General features: G+C 37.5%; 1 protein-coding gene across 4 annotated transcripts in view; it reads left to right on the top strand.

Annotated features, from left to right (window-relative positions):
• Nucleotides 1-18,374, top strand: part of Ctnna3 (catenin (cadherin associated protein), alpha 3) — a 1,573,570-nt gene that overhangs the window by 1,053,104 nt on the left and 502,092 nt on the right. For all 4 annotated transcript variants that reach the window (NM_177612.3, NM_001164376.1, XM_006513475.3 and 1 more), the window contains one exon: nucleotides 4,261-4,417. In NM_177612.3, coding sequence (NP_808280.2) covers nucleotides 4,261-4,417 — 157 coding nt within the window. The remainder of the gene's footprint in view (nucleotides 1-4,260; nucleotides 4,418-18,374) is intronic.

Below are 18,374 nucleotides of genomic sequence, written 5' to 3' on the forward strand. Positions count from 1 at the left end.
TTCACAGGCAAAGAAATAAAAGAAAAGAATGCCGACATAATGCTTTTAAGCAAGTGAATTCAGCCTTCTGCCTGTAATATTCTATTGAAAGAATGTTAGCAAGGTGTAGGCGTTAGCTTACTGAGTGGGAAGGGCACTTTTTAATGCAGTCATTATGGCTAGTGTATCTGAACATCTAAAAGCACCTCTGCTTGTTTGTTTCAACAATCTATCCTCCAGCTCATTATGTGGCAGTGCATGGCCATGAGATCTTGATCCCTTTGCCTCCACCTCGTGAGTCACCATGTATGTAGGCTGGCAATAGAAACCACGCCTTTGTTTATGCTAAGTGTTCTTGTGGAATCTCTGGTGCTGTGATAAAAATGCCACGATGCAAAGCACCTGAGCAGAAGAAGGGGTTTGTTCTGCTTACAATTCCAGGTCACAGTTCATCATAGCAGAGTACTCATGTTGGCTGGAAGCAAGCAGTCACACTCGATCCACAGCCAAGAGCAGAGAGAGAGAAATGCATAGTGGTCTGCTTTCTGTTCCGCTAGCTTCCTTTACTGCTGAGAATTCCAAAGACTGGTCCTGCTCTCAGTAGGCTTGGCTTCCTATAGCAATGAACTAAATTGTGGCACACTCCCACAGGATATTCACAAGCCATTCCAATGTAAACTTTGAGTCCTTCACTGAGACTCTGATCCTGGGTGATTCTGTCCTGTCTCAGGTTGACCATTAAACTAATGATCACATTGGGCAGGTTGTCTGTCAACGCAGCTGTTCCGTGGCATCATGTTCTTCATATCTCTCCTTTTACCCTGAACTTTGGAGATAGTCTTTATCATGTGACCTTTTAACATCTTGGTTTTCTACCTCTATCCCCAAGACATATTTCTTCCCTTAAGTCACCCTTTCTATTTCCTCTTTGTCTTACCCGCACACTTCTTTGATTGCCAAAGTCTCTTCTTTCCTTATGCATCACTATTCCTGTTTTTAATTGCAACACTATACGCCTTTTGCCTCAGCTGAAAATTCTCCAAGAAATGGATTTAGGCTCTATCTTGCTGTGACTACTTCTTTAAAACAAATGAACAAACAAACAAACCACCCCTTACCCTATGAATTGCTATTTTTCATATTGCATTCTTTTGAGATACCTTTCCTCATGAAACAGAAAATGCTTTCCCTTCAGAGGCACTTCTGGAATATGTCCTACATTATCCCTCTTATCATCAGGTTATGGTAGTAATCCTTATTTTTAAGTGTTCTATGTGATAGTTCCATCCTTCATTTTTTTTTCTAGCACTACAGGGAGCTTAAGAAAGGTTCCTGCTATAACAAATTTCCAGAGTGACCATCAGTATTGGAGAGTGAAAAGCCTAATGCCACCTGCTCCCAACTGCCTCATGAGCAATGTTGATATGGTCTCAGGTAGCAGCAGAGCAGTTAAATACACACAGCGGTGTCGCAGGTTTTTGTTTAATTTTACAGAACAAATGGTCGAAATAATACTTGATAGCAACACAGTTTTAGGTAGTGAAAGGATATGATCCTTTCCCTGAGGTGAAATTCAAAATATAGTTTGTACTTGTCAAGTTGCTTTTCAATATCAAGAAACAGGATGGGAAATGACATGAAGGAGTTTGAATGACATGTTGCCAGGAAGGACAACTAGCTCTGTCATGGCAGTTGCTGAGTTTGCATCCTGAGTACCATTTCTTAGCTAAAGAGCTGGTATGAGACCTTTCTTGTCCTTGGTCTCCCCACCTGTTAAGTGATGTGACTAAGGATTCAGCATTGTAGCTGTAAAGGCATCTAAATAGTGTCTAATAGTGAGAACTGGCCAGCTCTTGTTTCCATGTTTTAAAAGAAGCAGGGGACAAGGGGGGATCATGATGATGACTGCTCTAAAATTTGGATGGATGAGGATGACAAAAAAAAAAATGCCATTGTGCTCTATAGTTCTGAAGTCTGAGTTTCCTGGAAGCAGGGAGGGAGATTCTCAAATTGTTGCTGATGAGAAAGGCACAGGTAATTCTAATTGCTTATTGCCTTAACACCAAGATACTTGAGGCCAGAGGAAAATCCTATTTTGTGAACCCATGACTGATCAGCATCATGGTCAACCCAACCGAGAATTGCTTGGATATGCAAGTTTTGAAGCCTCACTCACCACAAATCAACTGAACCAGAAACTAGAGGATGGTGGCTTAGGAATCTGTGATTCTTCTACAGGCTGAAGTCAGAGCATTGTCTGTTTGGTTGCATTTGTCAAGATTCAAGCCTCTTTTCTGGTGAGATTGTGGATGTGTTAGAAGGCAATAGGGGTGGTACCTGTGATGTGTCAGGTATGGAGTCTGATGGATTGTGGCTATGCAACCACAATTTGCTTCAGTATATGAACAAGCTAAGAGAAAAATAACTCTTAGAAGAAATGCTAGTTTAAATCTTTGAATCCACAGTGTGTTTGTTTTTCTATGGAGAGAGAATGGCTTGAACATCAACTCTGTAATAACAGAGCCAGTGGCTAAATCTCTTCAACTCTGACCTTCAAAACCCTGGCTGCTGTTTAGCATCTGATCATGTCCCCAATCAAGATCTTATTGCCAGTCTTCACAATTCTCATGGAAAAAAAACTATATTCATCATCTTTCTTTCAAGGATGACTTCATTTATTCTGACAACACAGCTGACATTTATTCACCACAGAAACCCTGGAAATTTCACTAACATATGGAAACAAAAGAAAAACAGAACAGAACACCTTCTATCACACAGAGATGACCACAATTTTGTTGGATATAATCACTGAACTTATTTCTAGTATGTTCCCATGACATCTCATGAAATGTCTTTTTTATGATATCTTATTATCTATCTTTTATGTGGATTTGTTTTGATGCTGTCTTATACTGTTTTCAATGGGCTTACTAATGACTGCCTAGTGTTTCTGACAGGAATCTTTGACCTACTGGAAAGCCCTAGGAAACCCTTTTTGTTACCTGCACCACTGTAGCTCATGTGTTTTCTCTCTCCTATAACTTGCTAAGTGTGTTGAGCTCATTACTTATCTATAGCATGGTGCTGAACAGATTGCTCACATACTTGCATGCATTCCAAATAGGCATAGTCCTGTAGTACAAGACAGAAATCCCTGACCCACCATTTACATACTCAGGCTCTGAGTAAAATGGCTTACTTTACTCAAAGAATTTTCATTTATCCTTGAAAAAAATCTTCTTTGTCTTTAACATCACCACTACTGTTGGCATTATTTAAATAAATATCTACTTCAATACAAAGTTGTCCAATTTTAACACACTGTTCATTATCAACCACCATACTGCTTGACCTTACGTTTTCCTTAGTTTTCATAAATGTCTCACAGACCTTCTATTTTACTGATATCCCCTTTCAATTGTCTGCCTACCTTGGGTAGAATATTATCTACAAAGAAGTTGTAGCGTTTGCTTTTATTGTCTTCTATGTCATATTCTAAAACCTATAGTAGTACTTGATGTGTAAAGATTTTTATTTGAGATAGTTAATAATTGGATGTGTAAATTAATGTGCACATTGAAGTATTTACTTTCAAATGACTCTTATTTTAATGATTTTTACATGCACAGGCTAGTTATCCTGTATGAATCTAAGTTCCCAATTAAAAATGTCATACTACAGGGCCAGAGAGAAAGCAAGGTGTTCAAGAAGTCCACTCACAACAGCCTGTGTCTCCAGTTCCAGGATACCTTTTATCCTTTCTAGTCTCTGTGGGTGTCAGCACACACAGAGGCATGCACACACATACACCAAAATAAGAATAAATCTTAAATAAGTGTCATACCTCCCAAAGATTATTCTTAGCACTTATATGGAAGATAATCTTTCTATTTTGTAAGCATTCTCCCTTCTGCATTTTTTACTGATAGCATTCAACTTTAAATCACATAATAATTATATGTGATCTTTCACATTGAGCAATATCCAAGCTATTTGAATTCTGACACCCATTATATTTTTATATCCTGCAACCCTCTGATGTTGTCATGCAATAGATGGCTTTAAAAACACTTAAATTATTAATAAGTCGTAATAAAATTGATATCACAAAAAACAAAAAGAAGAAAATGCACATAGTGATATATGCCATTTACCTAGTTGCTAGGATATTCAAATTTAATCATAAAGAGAGAGGAAGAAAAAGAGTACCTGCAGTCTGCATATTGGCTTTTGTTTTCAACGGAAGTAACTATGTACACACCATCTATATTTTTACAGATCATAAATGCTGCACTTGCTTTGGCATCAAGACCCAAGAGTCAAGTGGTCAAAAACACCATGGAAATGTACAAGCGCACATGGGAACACTACATCCACGTCCTCACTGAAGCTGTAGATGACATCACCAGCATTGACGACTTTCTGGCTGTATCTGGTAATGCTTTTGTCTGTCCATAGTACTCATTATGTTGTCAATGTTCCTGTCATAATTACCTTTACCTACATGTATATTCATGTGTACCTGCACATGCTATGGTCCATATGTAGAAGATAACTTCCCTCACCTTCCTGTACCATATGAGTTCTGAGAATCTAACTTAAAACTTCAGGCTTGGTGGAAAGTGCCTTCTTGTACTGTGCCATCTCATCAACTACTTTAGGAAGTAGGTTAAGGGTTACTATAATTGATTTGTACAATACAAAGGGTCCTTTATATTTGAGTGTCTGGAGGGGGAGTGTGGAAATGCATTACTGGCATGAATGTCATTGGTGGTCCATCTGGAATGATGAGTCTTACTCCTGGAAGAATTTTTAGTTCTCAGCTGTCTTTGTGTCTTTAGAAGATATCCCTATGCATTATAAAAGAATAATGGGAAGAAGGATCTGGAAGGGTTAGGCTTTTTCTGCCTTTAATAAATCCATATGTCTCAATATGTTTAATATTCTTGATTTTCTTAAACTTGCTTTTAAACAAATTTTTTCTTCACTTGGGAAAATACACATACACACAGTTAGATAGATAGATAGATAGATAGATAGATAGATAGATAGATAGATAAATTAAATATGGCATTTCAGCTCCCAACATGTTTATTTGATATTTCTAATCTAAAGTATCTACAAAACAGTCTAAATATTTAGCTATGTCAGCAGGAGATGGGTTTCAGACTCCATGTGAAGCCCAGAGAATTCTCTTGTGCAGGACAGAATCCCAACAGAATGGATAGAGGCTCATAAAACCTGTGCTTAGAAACATTATTTGGATTTTGGTTATCTTATTGTCAAAGAAAATAGCTAAAACATTTTCTTCACTTTTCTTACCTTAACCAAGTAACAAACTATGTAAAATAAATGATATGTTTTCTTATTTCATTTTCATGGAAGGACAGTTTTAGAATGTGATTTTGTGCCTTCATAATAAAACACGCTTTCTCATGAATAGCTACTTAATGTTTATTATGGTTTTCTGATGGAATGTAGCCTACTCTGATTAATTTGTAATATTCAGATGCACATGTGCCTACTGAGTCATACTAAGCAATTGTGCCAGATATACAAATTATTTTAAAGTTGGACTAATTATAAGAATGTTCAAAATAACTTGATTTTTATTTAATTACAAACTTGACAATAAAAAAATGTATTTGAGAAAAGATTAATAACCCCTGACCTGGTTGATGCAACTAAGCCCTTCATAGATCTTGTTTGTTCAATACTTTTATTATCATATTTTTTAAATCAATCAATCAATCTATCTATCTATCTATCTATCTATCTATCTGTCTGTCTGTCTGTCTGTCTATTATTTATCATACTCATGATAGAACAGAACTTGTTTAGTCCCTTGCACATTCCTAAACCAATCAATAGAAAAGGAATGAAATTCCTCTGGTTATTTGAATGGTGGCATAACTAATATTTGACTTAGACCTAGAACATGATGATAGTATTTGTTGATTTTTGTAGCTGAAATGCTTTCACATTAATAGGTTTTAAGCCACTAATATGCTACCATGGAGCTGAGTTGATAAAAAATGTATAGAAATTCTAATCAATAGCCAAGGGTCTCCCAAGTCCCTGGGCTTAGTCTTCCTCATAATTCAACCAATATGGCTAGTCACTTATCATACAAACAAAATGAGAATTTTATTAGTAAAGAAGACAAAGAAAAAAGAGGAGAGAATGTGGTTAACAGATAATCAAGGTTTCCTCAAAACACTATGGAGTTTGACAGATGTGTCATGATGTGGTGGTCTTCATTAAGTTAGTGGGCTTTGATTTCACCTTGACTCCAATGGCTCTTGTAGCATCAACTTTCTCAATTTATTTTTCCATAGATGATAGGACCTTCTCTTTTGATGTCCCAGGTCAAATTGTTGAAAAAGAATATAGCTGGTTGAATACAGCATTCTAGCACCAAGCTGGAAGTCAGAGGTAGAAGACCTCAGGCTCAGTGACAGATGGGTCTATGCTGGCAGTTGACCAGGTTTGATTCACAAAGCTTAAATGCACACAGTCACTCCCAGTCAGGACAGAATTATTTGGATTTGTTGATATGCTCAACAGTAAAAGAACTTCCCTAATGCTTCTAAAGGATATGTGTTGGGCTAGGCATTGGTGGCTCATACATTTAATCCCTGCACATGGGAGGCAGAGGCAGGCAGATCTCTGAGTTTGTAGACAGCCAGACAGGGATACACAGAGAAAAGTGTCTCAAAATGTATTCAGACTCTACGTATCAAATAGACCATATAACAAATAGCCTCTAGAGACCTGAACTGTGAATCATCAAGAACAAACCAGGCTTCTCAATTTTAAGAGAAGTTTCCTAAAGTGTTCCAGTAATCAGGGTCTGTGCTATGTATACATAAAGGATGAGAGGAGATAAGTTTGAGAACCTTTCTGTTACAAGACTGTCCTGTCATCTAAAATTTCTAACACTAGCTACCCACACAGGGGAAACAACTAGAAATATAAAAGCTGTGGAAGCTTGGTATGGAGGGAAGCTGAGACATTGTGGCTGTTTGGAAGAGAGTTCACAAGGGGGATTGGGAAGCCAGCTGAGAGGAGTTTACAGGCTTCTTTACTTATGGCTTACACATGGCTGTCCCAAATTGCAAAATGCATTCTGAAAACTGACATCATATTGGCTTAGGAATGTGAAGATCTCCTTAACTACATATTTTTAAACAAGTTAATTTTCTTCATACTTAGCTTCCCATTCCTTACTTGACCTTGAAGGCTCTAACTAAGCATTTACTAAATAAATAGTAAGATTTATTTTCTTTTAAAAATCCTATGTCAACATTAGTGTCTATATCTTGTCCTTGTGTTAAATGTGTTAAGTTCTGGAATTAATGGTTTGGAAAATCTTCATGCCATGAAAAGTAATATTTCTCATTAATCATCATGAGACCCTGTGACCCTGACACTCAAAGATAACTTGATACTGTCGTCAAAATGCTCTAAAACTGGCCTTTTTGTTTATGGCATCATTATCATCATGACCTTTGGCTTCTACAAAGTTGTAATCTAAATCATCTGACAAAATAAAATAAAAATAAATAGATTTCCCATGTCTTTTTATAAGTTAATTCCAAATAATCAGCTTATGTATCTAAATCAAACTATTGAATTGGTTGCATATCAAACACTACTAAATATGAATGTGATATTTGTGAGGTAGGCATCAGGGTATGGGGGTTTGTGCAGAGGTAACCAGAATGTGGGATATCATTTGAGATGTAAATGAATAGAATGATTAATTAAAAAGTAAAATTTAAAGAAGATCATATACATTTATGTTTATATTGTTGAAAAGAAGCACTATGGCCATGACAACTCTTTTTTTTAATTTTTAATTTTTAATTTTTTATTATTATGTATTTTCCTCAATTACATTTAGAATGCTATCCCAAAAGTCCCCCATAACCTCCCCCCCACTTCCCTACCCACCCATTCCCATTTTTTGGCCCTGGCATTCCCCTGTACTGGGACATATAAAGTTTGCGTGTCCAATGGGCCTCTCTTTCCAGTGATGGCCGACTAGGCCATCTTTTGATACATATGCAGCTAGAGTCAAGAGCTCCGGGGTACTGGTTAGTTCATAATGTTGTTGCACCTAAAGGGTTGCAGATCTCCTTATCTCCTTGGATACTTTCTCTTGCTCCTCCATTGGGGGCCCTGTGCTCCATCCAATAGCTGACTGTGAGCATCCACTTATGTGTTTGCTAGGCCCCGGCCTAGTCTCACAAGAGACAGCTATATCCTATCTCCTTGTACTGAGGTCAAATCTAAGTGGATCAAGGAACTTCACATAAAACCAGAGACACTGAAACTTATAGAGGAGAAAGTGGGGAAAAGCCTTGAAGATATGGGCACAGGGGAAAATTCCTGAATAGAACAGCAAAGGCTTGTGCTGTAAGATCGAGAATTGACAAATGGGACCTCATGAAACTGCAAAGCTTCTGTAAGGCAAAAGACACCGTCAATAAGACAAAAAGGCCACCAACAGATTGAGAAAGGATCTTTACCTATCCTAAATCAGATAGGGGACTAATATCCAATATATATAAAGAACTCAAGAAGGTGGACTCCAGAAAATCAAGTAACCCCATTAAAAAATGGAGCTCAGAGCTAAACAAAGAATTCTCACCTGAGGAATACGGAATGGCTGAGAAGCACCTGAAAAATGCTCAGCATCCTTAATCATCAGAGAAATGCAAATCAAAACAACCCTGAGATTCCATCTCATACCAGTCAGAATGGCTAAGATCAAAAATTCATGTGACAGCAGATGCTGGTGAAGATGTGGAGAAAGAGGAGCACTCCTCCATTGTTGGTGGGATTGCAAGCTTGTACGACCACTCTGGAAATCAGTCTGGCGGTTCCTCAGAAAATTGGACATAGTACTACCGGAGGATCCCGCAATACCTCTCCTGGGCATATATCCAGAAGATGTCCCAACGGGTAAGAAGGACACATGCTCCGCTATGTTCATAGTAGCTTTATTTATAATAGCCAGAAGCTCGAAAGAACCCTGATGCCCCTCAACAGAGCAATGGATACAAAAAATGTGGTACATTTACACAATGGAGTACTACTCAGCTATTAAAAAGAATGAATTTATGAAATTCCTAGGCAAATGGATGGTCTTGGAGGGCATCATCCTGAGTGAGGTAACACAATCACAAAACAACTCAAATGATATGTACTCACTGATAAGTGGATATTAGCCCAGAAACTTGGTATACCCGAGATATAAGATACAATTTGCAAAACACATGAAACTGAAGAAGAACAAAGACCAAAGTGTGGACACTTTGCCCCTTCTTAGAATTGGAAACAATCACTCATGGAAGGAGTTACAGAGACAAAGTTTGGAGCTGAGACAAAAGGATGGACCATCTAGAGACTGCCATATCCAGGGACCCATCCCATAATTAGCCTCCAAACGATGACACCGTTGCATACACTAGCAAACGTTGGCTGAAAGGGCCATGACAACTCTTATAGAGGCAAGCATTTAATTGGAGCTGGTTTATAGTTCAGAGGCTATATTCATATGAAGCATGGCAGGATGCATGCAGAAATGGTGTTGGAGAGGCTGCTGAAAGTTCTAAATTCAGATTGGCAGACTAAGAGAAGAGAATGCCACACTGAGCCTGACTTGAGCATCTGAGACTTCAACCCCACTTTCAGTAATGTCAGTCCTTATGAGCCTTTGGGAGGCATTTTCTTTTAAACCATGTGTGTGTGTGTGTGTGTGTGTGTGTGTGTGTCTGTGTGTGTGTGTCTGTGTGTCTGTGTTCTTAATCTACAAAGCCTTAAGTGGGATATCTGTATCCCATTCCTCCCCATCCAAGACTCAGAAAACATTGCCAAAAAACGGACAGAAAGACTGTAGAAGTCAGATAGCTTGCAGCACCTTCTGGCCACTGCAGGGCATCTACATATGTTAATTTACATATGTTAATTTACATATGTTAATTTACATATGTTAATCTACATATGTTAATTTACAGAGGATTTGACAGCATCCACAAGACCTGTGTAACATCAAGCCAGACAGAAGTCCCAGTATTTCTTTGAGGGCCAGTGATTTCTAACTCTAGCTAAGGGCCATTAGTAATTGAGAGATAGAGAGAGAGAGATAGAGAGAGAGAGAGAGAGAGAGAGAGAGAGAGAGAGATCGTTAAGATGTGTCCCTCTAGTAGGAAAATTACACTTTTTTTTTGTTGTTTGTTTGTTTTTTGTTTTTTGAGACAGGGTTTCTCTGTATAGCCCTGGCTGTCCTGGAACTCACTTTGGAACTCACTTTGTAGACCAGGCTGGCCTCGAACTCTGTTGGCCACACATACAAGACCATTTGAGCCATGTGAGTTAGACTTGATGGGTTTTTAAAAATTGAGGACATGAAGTTGCATGGGTAATGAAGGGATTGTGATAAAGAGGAGCTGGGAGTGGAAAGTGAATATGATCAACTATGTTATATATAGCTCTCATCTTTCATAAAAGGACCTATTTGGATTGAGGGACATGAGTAAGGTAATTTAAGAGATGTATAAGTTGGCCATCATTGGGAAGAGAGGCCCCTTGTTCTTGTAAACTTTATATGCCTCAGTACAGGGGAATAAGAAGTGGGAATAGATAGGTAGGGGAGTGGGGGGATATGGGGGACTTTTGGGATAGCATTTGAAATGTAAATGAAGAAAATACCTAATTAAAAATAAATAAATAAATAAATAATACACTGGCAATGAGAGAGAGAGAGAGAGAGAGAGAGAGAGAGAGAGAGAGAGAGAGAGAGAGAGAGAGAGAGCTGGGTGTGGTGGTGGCACATGCCTTTAATCCTAGCACTCGGGAGGCAAAGGTAGGTAGATTTCTGAGTTCAAGGCCAGCCTGGTCTACAAAGTGAGTTCCAAGACAGCCACAGCTATACAGAGAAACCCTGTCTTGAAAAACCAAAAAATAAATAAATAAATAAATAAATAAATAAGATGTATCTGCCTTGAGCTTTAAAAAAAATCCCCAAAAATTAATCAGTTATTTATTTATTTATTTATATTTTACATTCCAAATTTTATTACCCCCATCCACCCTTCAACTCTTCCACATCCCACACCTACTCCCACCCTCTTTCTCCATGAGGATGTCCCCATCCCACCCCCTACCCCACCAGACCTCTAAACTCTCTGGGGCCTCCAGTCTCTTGAGGGTTAGATGCATCTTCTCTGACTGAACCCAGACCCGGCAGTCCTCTGCTGTATATGTGTTGGGGGCCTCATATCAGCTGGTGTATGCTGCCTGGTTTGTGACTCAGTGTCTGAGGGATCTTGGGGGTCTAGGTAAATTGAGACTGGTCTACCTACAGGGTCATCCTCACTTTATAATTTTTTTCCTTTCATTTATTCCTTCTAAATCCTTCCATATACCACTCCTTGCTTTCTTTCAAATCCTTGCCTTCTTTTTTCATTAATGGTTATCATATAAAAGATATATATTAACTATGTAAGTACAACCTCATTCTCTATAATGTTACTTCTATATATGTTTTCAGGGTTGACCATTTGGTATTCAATAATCAATTGGTATACTCTTCTCTGGGGAAGAGTTTTTTTTCATTTTGTTTTGTTTTGTTTGTTTTCTTTCAATTTCAGGATTCCCATAGTTCTTTGTATAGGATTGAGGCCGCATGGTCTTTCCTTGGCGTGTTTATTTTTACTATCTGTGTTCAGCTCATACTTTAGGCTTAGGCAGCCATATTCTTGAGAATTTATGGGTATATACTTGATTTGACTTAGTGGTGCAATCTCACGGAAAGCTCTCTGGTTTTCTGTATGTGGGAATTTTTCTTCCCAATCCTCTTAATATTTCCCTGAGCTTTAGGTGCAGGAGTTGTTTTGTAGATGTGTCCTTGGTACTTGGCTCCATAATTCTGCATTTTGTTAGGTTGTGGTTTCTGTCTGTTTCCTTCATGAGGTGTGAAGACTCATTTACCTGTGGATTTGAGGACACATATTTAGAATTTAGTCTAGGGATTTTGCTGGTTTAGTAAACAGGTGATTATAGGAGGGACTCCTCCAAGATCCATGACTTCATTAGGTGGTATAGTTGGCTAGTGCCAGGAAGAATTTCGCTCCTGTTTAATGGGTTTTCGACCAACTGGAGAGTGGTTGGTTATAGCTAAGGTATTTGTACCATGACTTCATTCTTAGGGTTGCAATTTCAAGTTGGTCCTGTTAGATTTCATAGGCATCATAACTAAGTGGGGCTGTTGGCCATTTCCCTCCTCTGATTTCTCAGTGCAAAATTTTAAAGCCAGAAGAGCCTGGAACAATGCATTCAACATCCTAAAAGACCAGGATGTCTAGTGTAGAATAATATACCCAATAAAACTATCCAGTATAGTGAAATTACAAAGAAAAACTTTCCATAATGTAAACAGCTTAAATATTTTATTCAATTAACCAAACCTGAAGAAAATACAGGACGATATATATTGGGCTGAAAAGAGTAATGATTATAGACCCAAGATCCTTGAACTTTTGAAAGAAAATAAACTGCTACATTTTTTTAAAAATAATAGCATTGTAAATTATATCAAATTTAGGGTGTATTTTCTGTACCAAGTCTAGAAGCCAAAGCAATGTGCTGTCCTTCTAAATAGGGTTCTTAGAAATGAAAGAGAAACAAACCAATATTGCACATAATATCAAAAATCTCAGATAATTGTCGTACCTTGCTTTTTTTTCTACTAATATATCAAAAAAAAAACAAAGAACATGACTGATATTTATATTAATAATCAGAAGGTGAGAGTCACCTTGCTGAAGGAACCCTGGCTCAGGTTCAATAAACAAGATGTCTTAGGTTTGTTTGGTGTTTTATGGTTTTGTTTTGTTTTGTTTTGTTTTGTTTTGCTGAGAAGAGACAGCATAACCATGACAACTCTTAGTATAAAAAGCATTTAATTGGGGGTGGGTTTATAGTTTCAATAGTTTAGACTATTATCATTATCATCATGGCACGAAGCACGGCAACATACAGGCAGACAGAGTACTGGGAAAGGATGAGAGTTTTCACACTGATCTATAGGCAGCAGAAGGAGACTGCTACACTAGGTCTAGCTTGGGTGTATGAGACCATAGAGCTGCCTCCACAATGACACAGTTCTTCCAAAAAAGCTACACCTTCCAATAATGCCACTCTCTATGAACCATGCATTAAAACACATGAATCTGTGTGTGGGGGGGGGGGAGGTCATCCTTATTCAAACCACCATACCAGGTATCTGTATACCAAGAGTAGAAACTTTCCTTTATCAGAGTCCAGAGATAGTGTATGGGAACAATCTTCTACGCCACTCACTAAAATCAAGGAATAGTGTTGTCATGTTTAGTTTTGCCCTTCCTAATTTCTGAGCTAGTATTTCCACGTGGTCATATATCTTTCTTCAAGCTTTATGCTCTCTTCAGAAACTTTTTGCACAGATTTACATAAGGCATTGTATAAGGAAGGGAAGAAAGCATGTATTTAAAAATGATGGACTAGGCTCTCCAAATGTCACCCATTATTCCTTTATTGGTAATTATGTTTTGAATTACTGTCTGTAGTTACATGACTGAAAAGTTCCTCAGCATGTGAACTAGAGTTTCTCACACAATTCCACACACTAAGAGTCAAGTTCCCTTAAGATACTGGAAAGAACAATACAGATATGACAAGATTGTAGTTAGGGTATTATGCAGCTATCTGTAGACATCTACAATTGGAAGTCCTTTCTTGCCTTTGTCAAAATCAATTTGATGAACATTTTTCCTGTCACTTTAAGGTAGAGTGGGAACAGTCATCAACAGTTCTTAAGTGCACTAAGGATTTGATTTTAGGCTTGTGTAACAACATGACAGATCATTGCTCAGTTCTTTGGATGCATACACTTTATACAAAATCTATCCATGCTGAACTACATATTTTCTATTTTGTAAAATATTTCCTTGAAGTTGTCTTATCAACTATGAATTCCTTATTAATTAACTAATGATATACAACAACCCGTTGTATTAACAAAGGCCTCAGCTAAACCAAATGAAAATCAGTTGTAAACTTTTCTTTTTATTTAGTGGTGATTAGATATTGTCTTAACTTTAAGGGGATTTAAAAAAAATCATAAAGTGTATATACTTCAATCTGTATAACTTACATGATATAATAATTTATATGGGGAATCCTGAAAGACAATGAACAATTAGAAGACAAGACTGTCCTTGCCACAAAAAATTGCTTACATCAGCCAGATTTGGGCATTTTTCATAGTCATTGAATTACAACTGAAGTGGCAGTAGCAGTATCTTTACCTCTTTACCTATATATAATATATATTTGCAAAACTCCTCCAAGAAGCTAGAATGGAGCATCCCTCCCATTTCTCATGAGAGTGCATATACATGATCTGAGCAAACAAAATTCTGTGTCTGGGCTTGTGATATAACAGTCTACATAGATTTCAGGATTCTAAGAAATTCTTGGGAATTTTTAATTGAGTTATATTTATTTGCTATGTGAATATTTATATCCCAGAATGCAACTTAACAATTTTCAGTGTTGGTTCTATCTTCCTACTATGTATGCCAGGGATTAAACTCAGGTTGTCAGTCTTGGACCAGGTACCTTTACCTGATGAGCTATCTTGACAGTTGACTTCATGGAGAATTTTAACTAGTTAAACTTCTGCTTATAGACTTACTCAAAAGACTGTGTTATGAAAAAGTCCGTAGTATATTTCAAAAATGAAGCTAAAAATTTTTTCCCCAAAATTCAAGTTGTAGCAACAGAATATGATGTTGGTTTCTGGGGTCCTGAAGGATATAGAGAGTAGGGAGATGTTGGATAAAAGATACAAAATCTCAGTTGCATAGGAAGAATCAAGAGATCTATTATAAAATGGTGATGGCTATATCATTAGCAATGCTTTGCATGATTGTAAAATGCTGATAGAGTAGATTCTATTGTTGTCACTATGAACAAAAAAATGTAAGATGTAATACATATTTCAGCTTGAGTTCATCATTCCATAGCATGCATAAATTCCAACTCAATATATGTTATACAAGAGATATTTTAATCATTATATGTAAATTTTAAAATATAAACATAATTGTCTTCTTAAAGACAGTATAGCATTTGTATGAATATCTACATCTATATTATCTTATAATCTGACATCAAGATAGCAGATTTAGTCTTTGACCAGGATGAGGCATATAGAGAAATTCAGGTAGAAGGAAATAAAGTATATTTAGGGCTGACTGTCTTGCTCTTCCCTTTCACACACATGATATTTTGGAAATAAGACTATCTCATTTTTTAAATGGCCTTCCATCAACATGTTAATAACTATGTCGTTCTCCACTTAATATTTATTAACAGATATTTGGTGAGGTTCTCTAAGTTCTTGGGCTGTTTTAAATTTCTAGACATAAGTGTCAATAGAATAGGGAGAAGTGTCTCTGTACTATTAGATCTTACATTAAGATGAATGAGTTTAAATTGCCTTGAATAGTATCCAGGACATGGTCTTGCAGGCCTTTGTTAAAACACTATCTAGGTAATAACTGGACAAACTTTCTTTTTATTATTTGCCTTTGAGATGAAATTAGAAAGCTCTTTTCATAGTGGGACAGGCTAATGACTGACAATATACTTTTGTATTGCATTTGATACATTTTCTCTTACATTTTCTCTTCTTTTCTCCTATCCTCTATCATGTGGAATTGCAAAAATACCCTGGTAGAGAATTTTGCTCTTTGACAAAGAAAGAATCACCTGGTCTCTTGCTCTGGGAAGAAGCTCTGTTCTTCCACCTCATTGCTACAGTCCAGATAACCAAAATACCTGAAGTGTTTACCTTGGGAGTCATGACAGATGTCAAAAATAAAAAATTCCTGATGATGACAATTATTAGACAAGATGTACAAAAAGAACTCTGCTACACTGTTCCTGGAAAGGAAACTTTGATTGTCTCTGAGATCAGCGAATCTACCAATGTTTTTATGTATGGGTGACTTTGTCCCAAATCATCCTTGAGGTAAAATGGGGAAAAATCTGCACATATTCTAAAGTGTTTGCATATGTATGAACATCAAGAGATTCTCCCCCACCAGTGATACTTGAAGTCAATCAGAAATAGCAAATTTACTTGCTGACACAGTCTTTAGCTTACACAGGACATATTTTGTAAGGCGGTCTTCAGTGTACAAGCATTAGAGCATCATAGACATCATGATCTATGTGTAGAGCAAACTAAACATGGAAGAGTCTCTCTTCCCTGGTAGAGATATAGTCAAACAACACTGATGAAGAGTTACGTGAGTCTTCATTTGTGGATATGATGAATTTCAACCTTAATTCACCATTACTTTCTTACCCTATTCTCTTTGTAATACCCTCCAAAATATTTCTCTCCCAAACCCAATTCCTCTTTTTACATTATTATTATTATTAGTAGTAGTAGTATTAGCCCCAAAGATGTTTAAAAGTTATACAAGGAAGAGCCGTATTCTCTCTTGATCACAAACCTGGTTCGTGGGGTAAATTAAGAGATGGCTCAGTGGTTAAGAGCACTGACTCTCTTCCAGAGGTCCTGAGTTCAATTCCAAGCAACCACATGGTGGCTCACAACCATCTGTAAGGGATCTGATGCTCTCTTCTGTTGTGTCTGAAGACAGCTACAGTGTACTCATACAAATAAAATAAGTAAATCTTAAAAAAAAGTGGTGAATTCTTTTGCCAGGCAGTAGTGGCACACACCTTTAATCTCAGCACTTGGGAGACAGAGGCAGGTGGATTTCTGAGTTCGAGGCCAGCCTGGTCTACAGAGTGAGTTCCAGGAGAGCCAGGACTATACAGAGAAACCCTGTCTTGAAAAACAAAAAACAAAAACAACAACAACAACAAAAACAACAAAAAGTGTCTCCTTTTGCCTCAATAAATGTTTTATTCTCTCTCTGGGATATTTAGATGGTGAGACCTACATTAGTCAGAATACCCCAGAAGAGCAGATCTGTAGAATGAATATATATTAGATGGGGTAACATCTTCTTAATAAGATTTGTGTAGTCCTACAGTGGTTGTCTCATACAGGAGAACCCAAGAATGCAGTAGCTGCCCATTCCACAAAGGCAGTTGTCTCAATAGACATAGCTGCTGGAAAGCTTCATGTCTTCACAATACATTGGAAGCCCAAAGAATCTTGTGATATCCGCGAAAGAAAGCCCCAGTAGCAGCAGCAGCCACAGAATAGATGATCTTGCATGTCAGAATGACAAGGAAGAGAAATGTAATGTTTCATCCTTCAGTTTTCTTTCTTCCCCTTGTGAAGGAGCACATCTGATGCAGATGTGCCCAGAAGTTTTAATTCAGTACATTCCAGATGTGGTCAACTTGACAAGCAAGATTAAGGGTCATTAGAAGCCAGTCAGACTGGATTTCTATAAAATAAATTAATTGTGTAAATAAAACTGAATTGGAATTAAACTAGAATGAGGGGCTGGAGAGAAGGTGCATCAAGATTAAGGGTGCTTAATGCTTAGTTCTCTTTTAGAGGACCTAAGTTTGATTCATATCACTCACATTTGGCAGCTTCTAGCCAGTTATAAGCAGTGACAGGGGTATCTGACAGCTCTGCCTTCCTTGGTCACCTGCTGTTATGTGCAGAGACACACAGCTACATACTGTAAGATACAAGTCTGCCAAAAAATTATATATAAATAAAACTCAGTGGAAAATACTACTCATCATTATTGATGCTGAAAATTATTTTCTATACCATATGGTTATTTTAGCCTTTATTAAATATTTATAATAATAAAGTTCAAGTGAATAGAAACTAAATATAGAGGTATAAGGGTAGGTGGCATAGATGAAAGTGTGCTAGGTGACAGAGAGCTCACCCTGAAGCTCATTAAAGAATGGTGTCCAAATTGAGATGCTTGACTATGCAATAGGCGTTGCTTTGTGCTGCAATATGTGGCCCGCATCCTTAGTGTTGTGAGAGCTCTGACAGAAGAAATCAGGAATTCAAGGTCATCCTTTGCCATGTAGTGAGTTCCAGTCGTTGTGGACTACATAAAACCAGGTCTCAAATTTAAACAAGAAGGAGAATAAGTAAATAAATTAGGAAGACAAAAAGTAAAATAAGGACACACTTTTTTTTGTAAGGAATTTTTTATTAGATATTTTCTTCATTTACATTTCAAATGCTATCCCCAAAGCCCCCTATACCCCCCGCCCTGCTCTTTAACCCACCCACTTCTGCTTCCTGGCTCTGGCATCCCCCTGTACTGGGGCATATGATCTTCACAATACCAAGGTCCTTTCTTCCCATTGATGGC

The sequence above is a fragment of the Mus musculus genome, chromosome 10 (genome assembly GCF_000001635.26).
Source record: "Mus musculus strain C57BL/6J chromosome 10, GRCm38.p6 C57BL/6J".
In the NCBI taxonomy this organism is placed as follows: domain Eukaryota; kingdom Metazoa; phylum Chordata; class Mammalia; order Rodentia; family Muridae; genus Mus; species Mus musculus.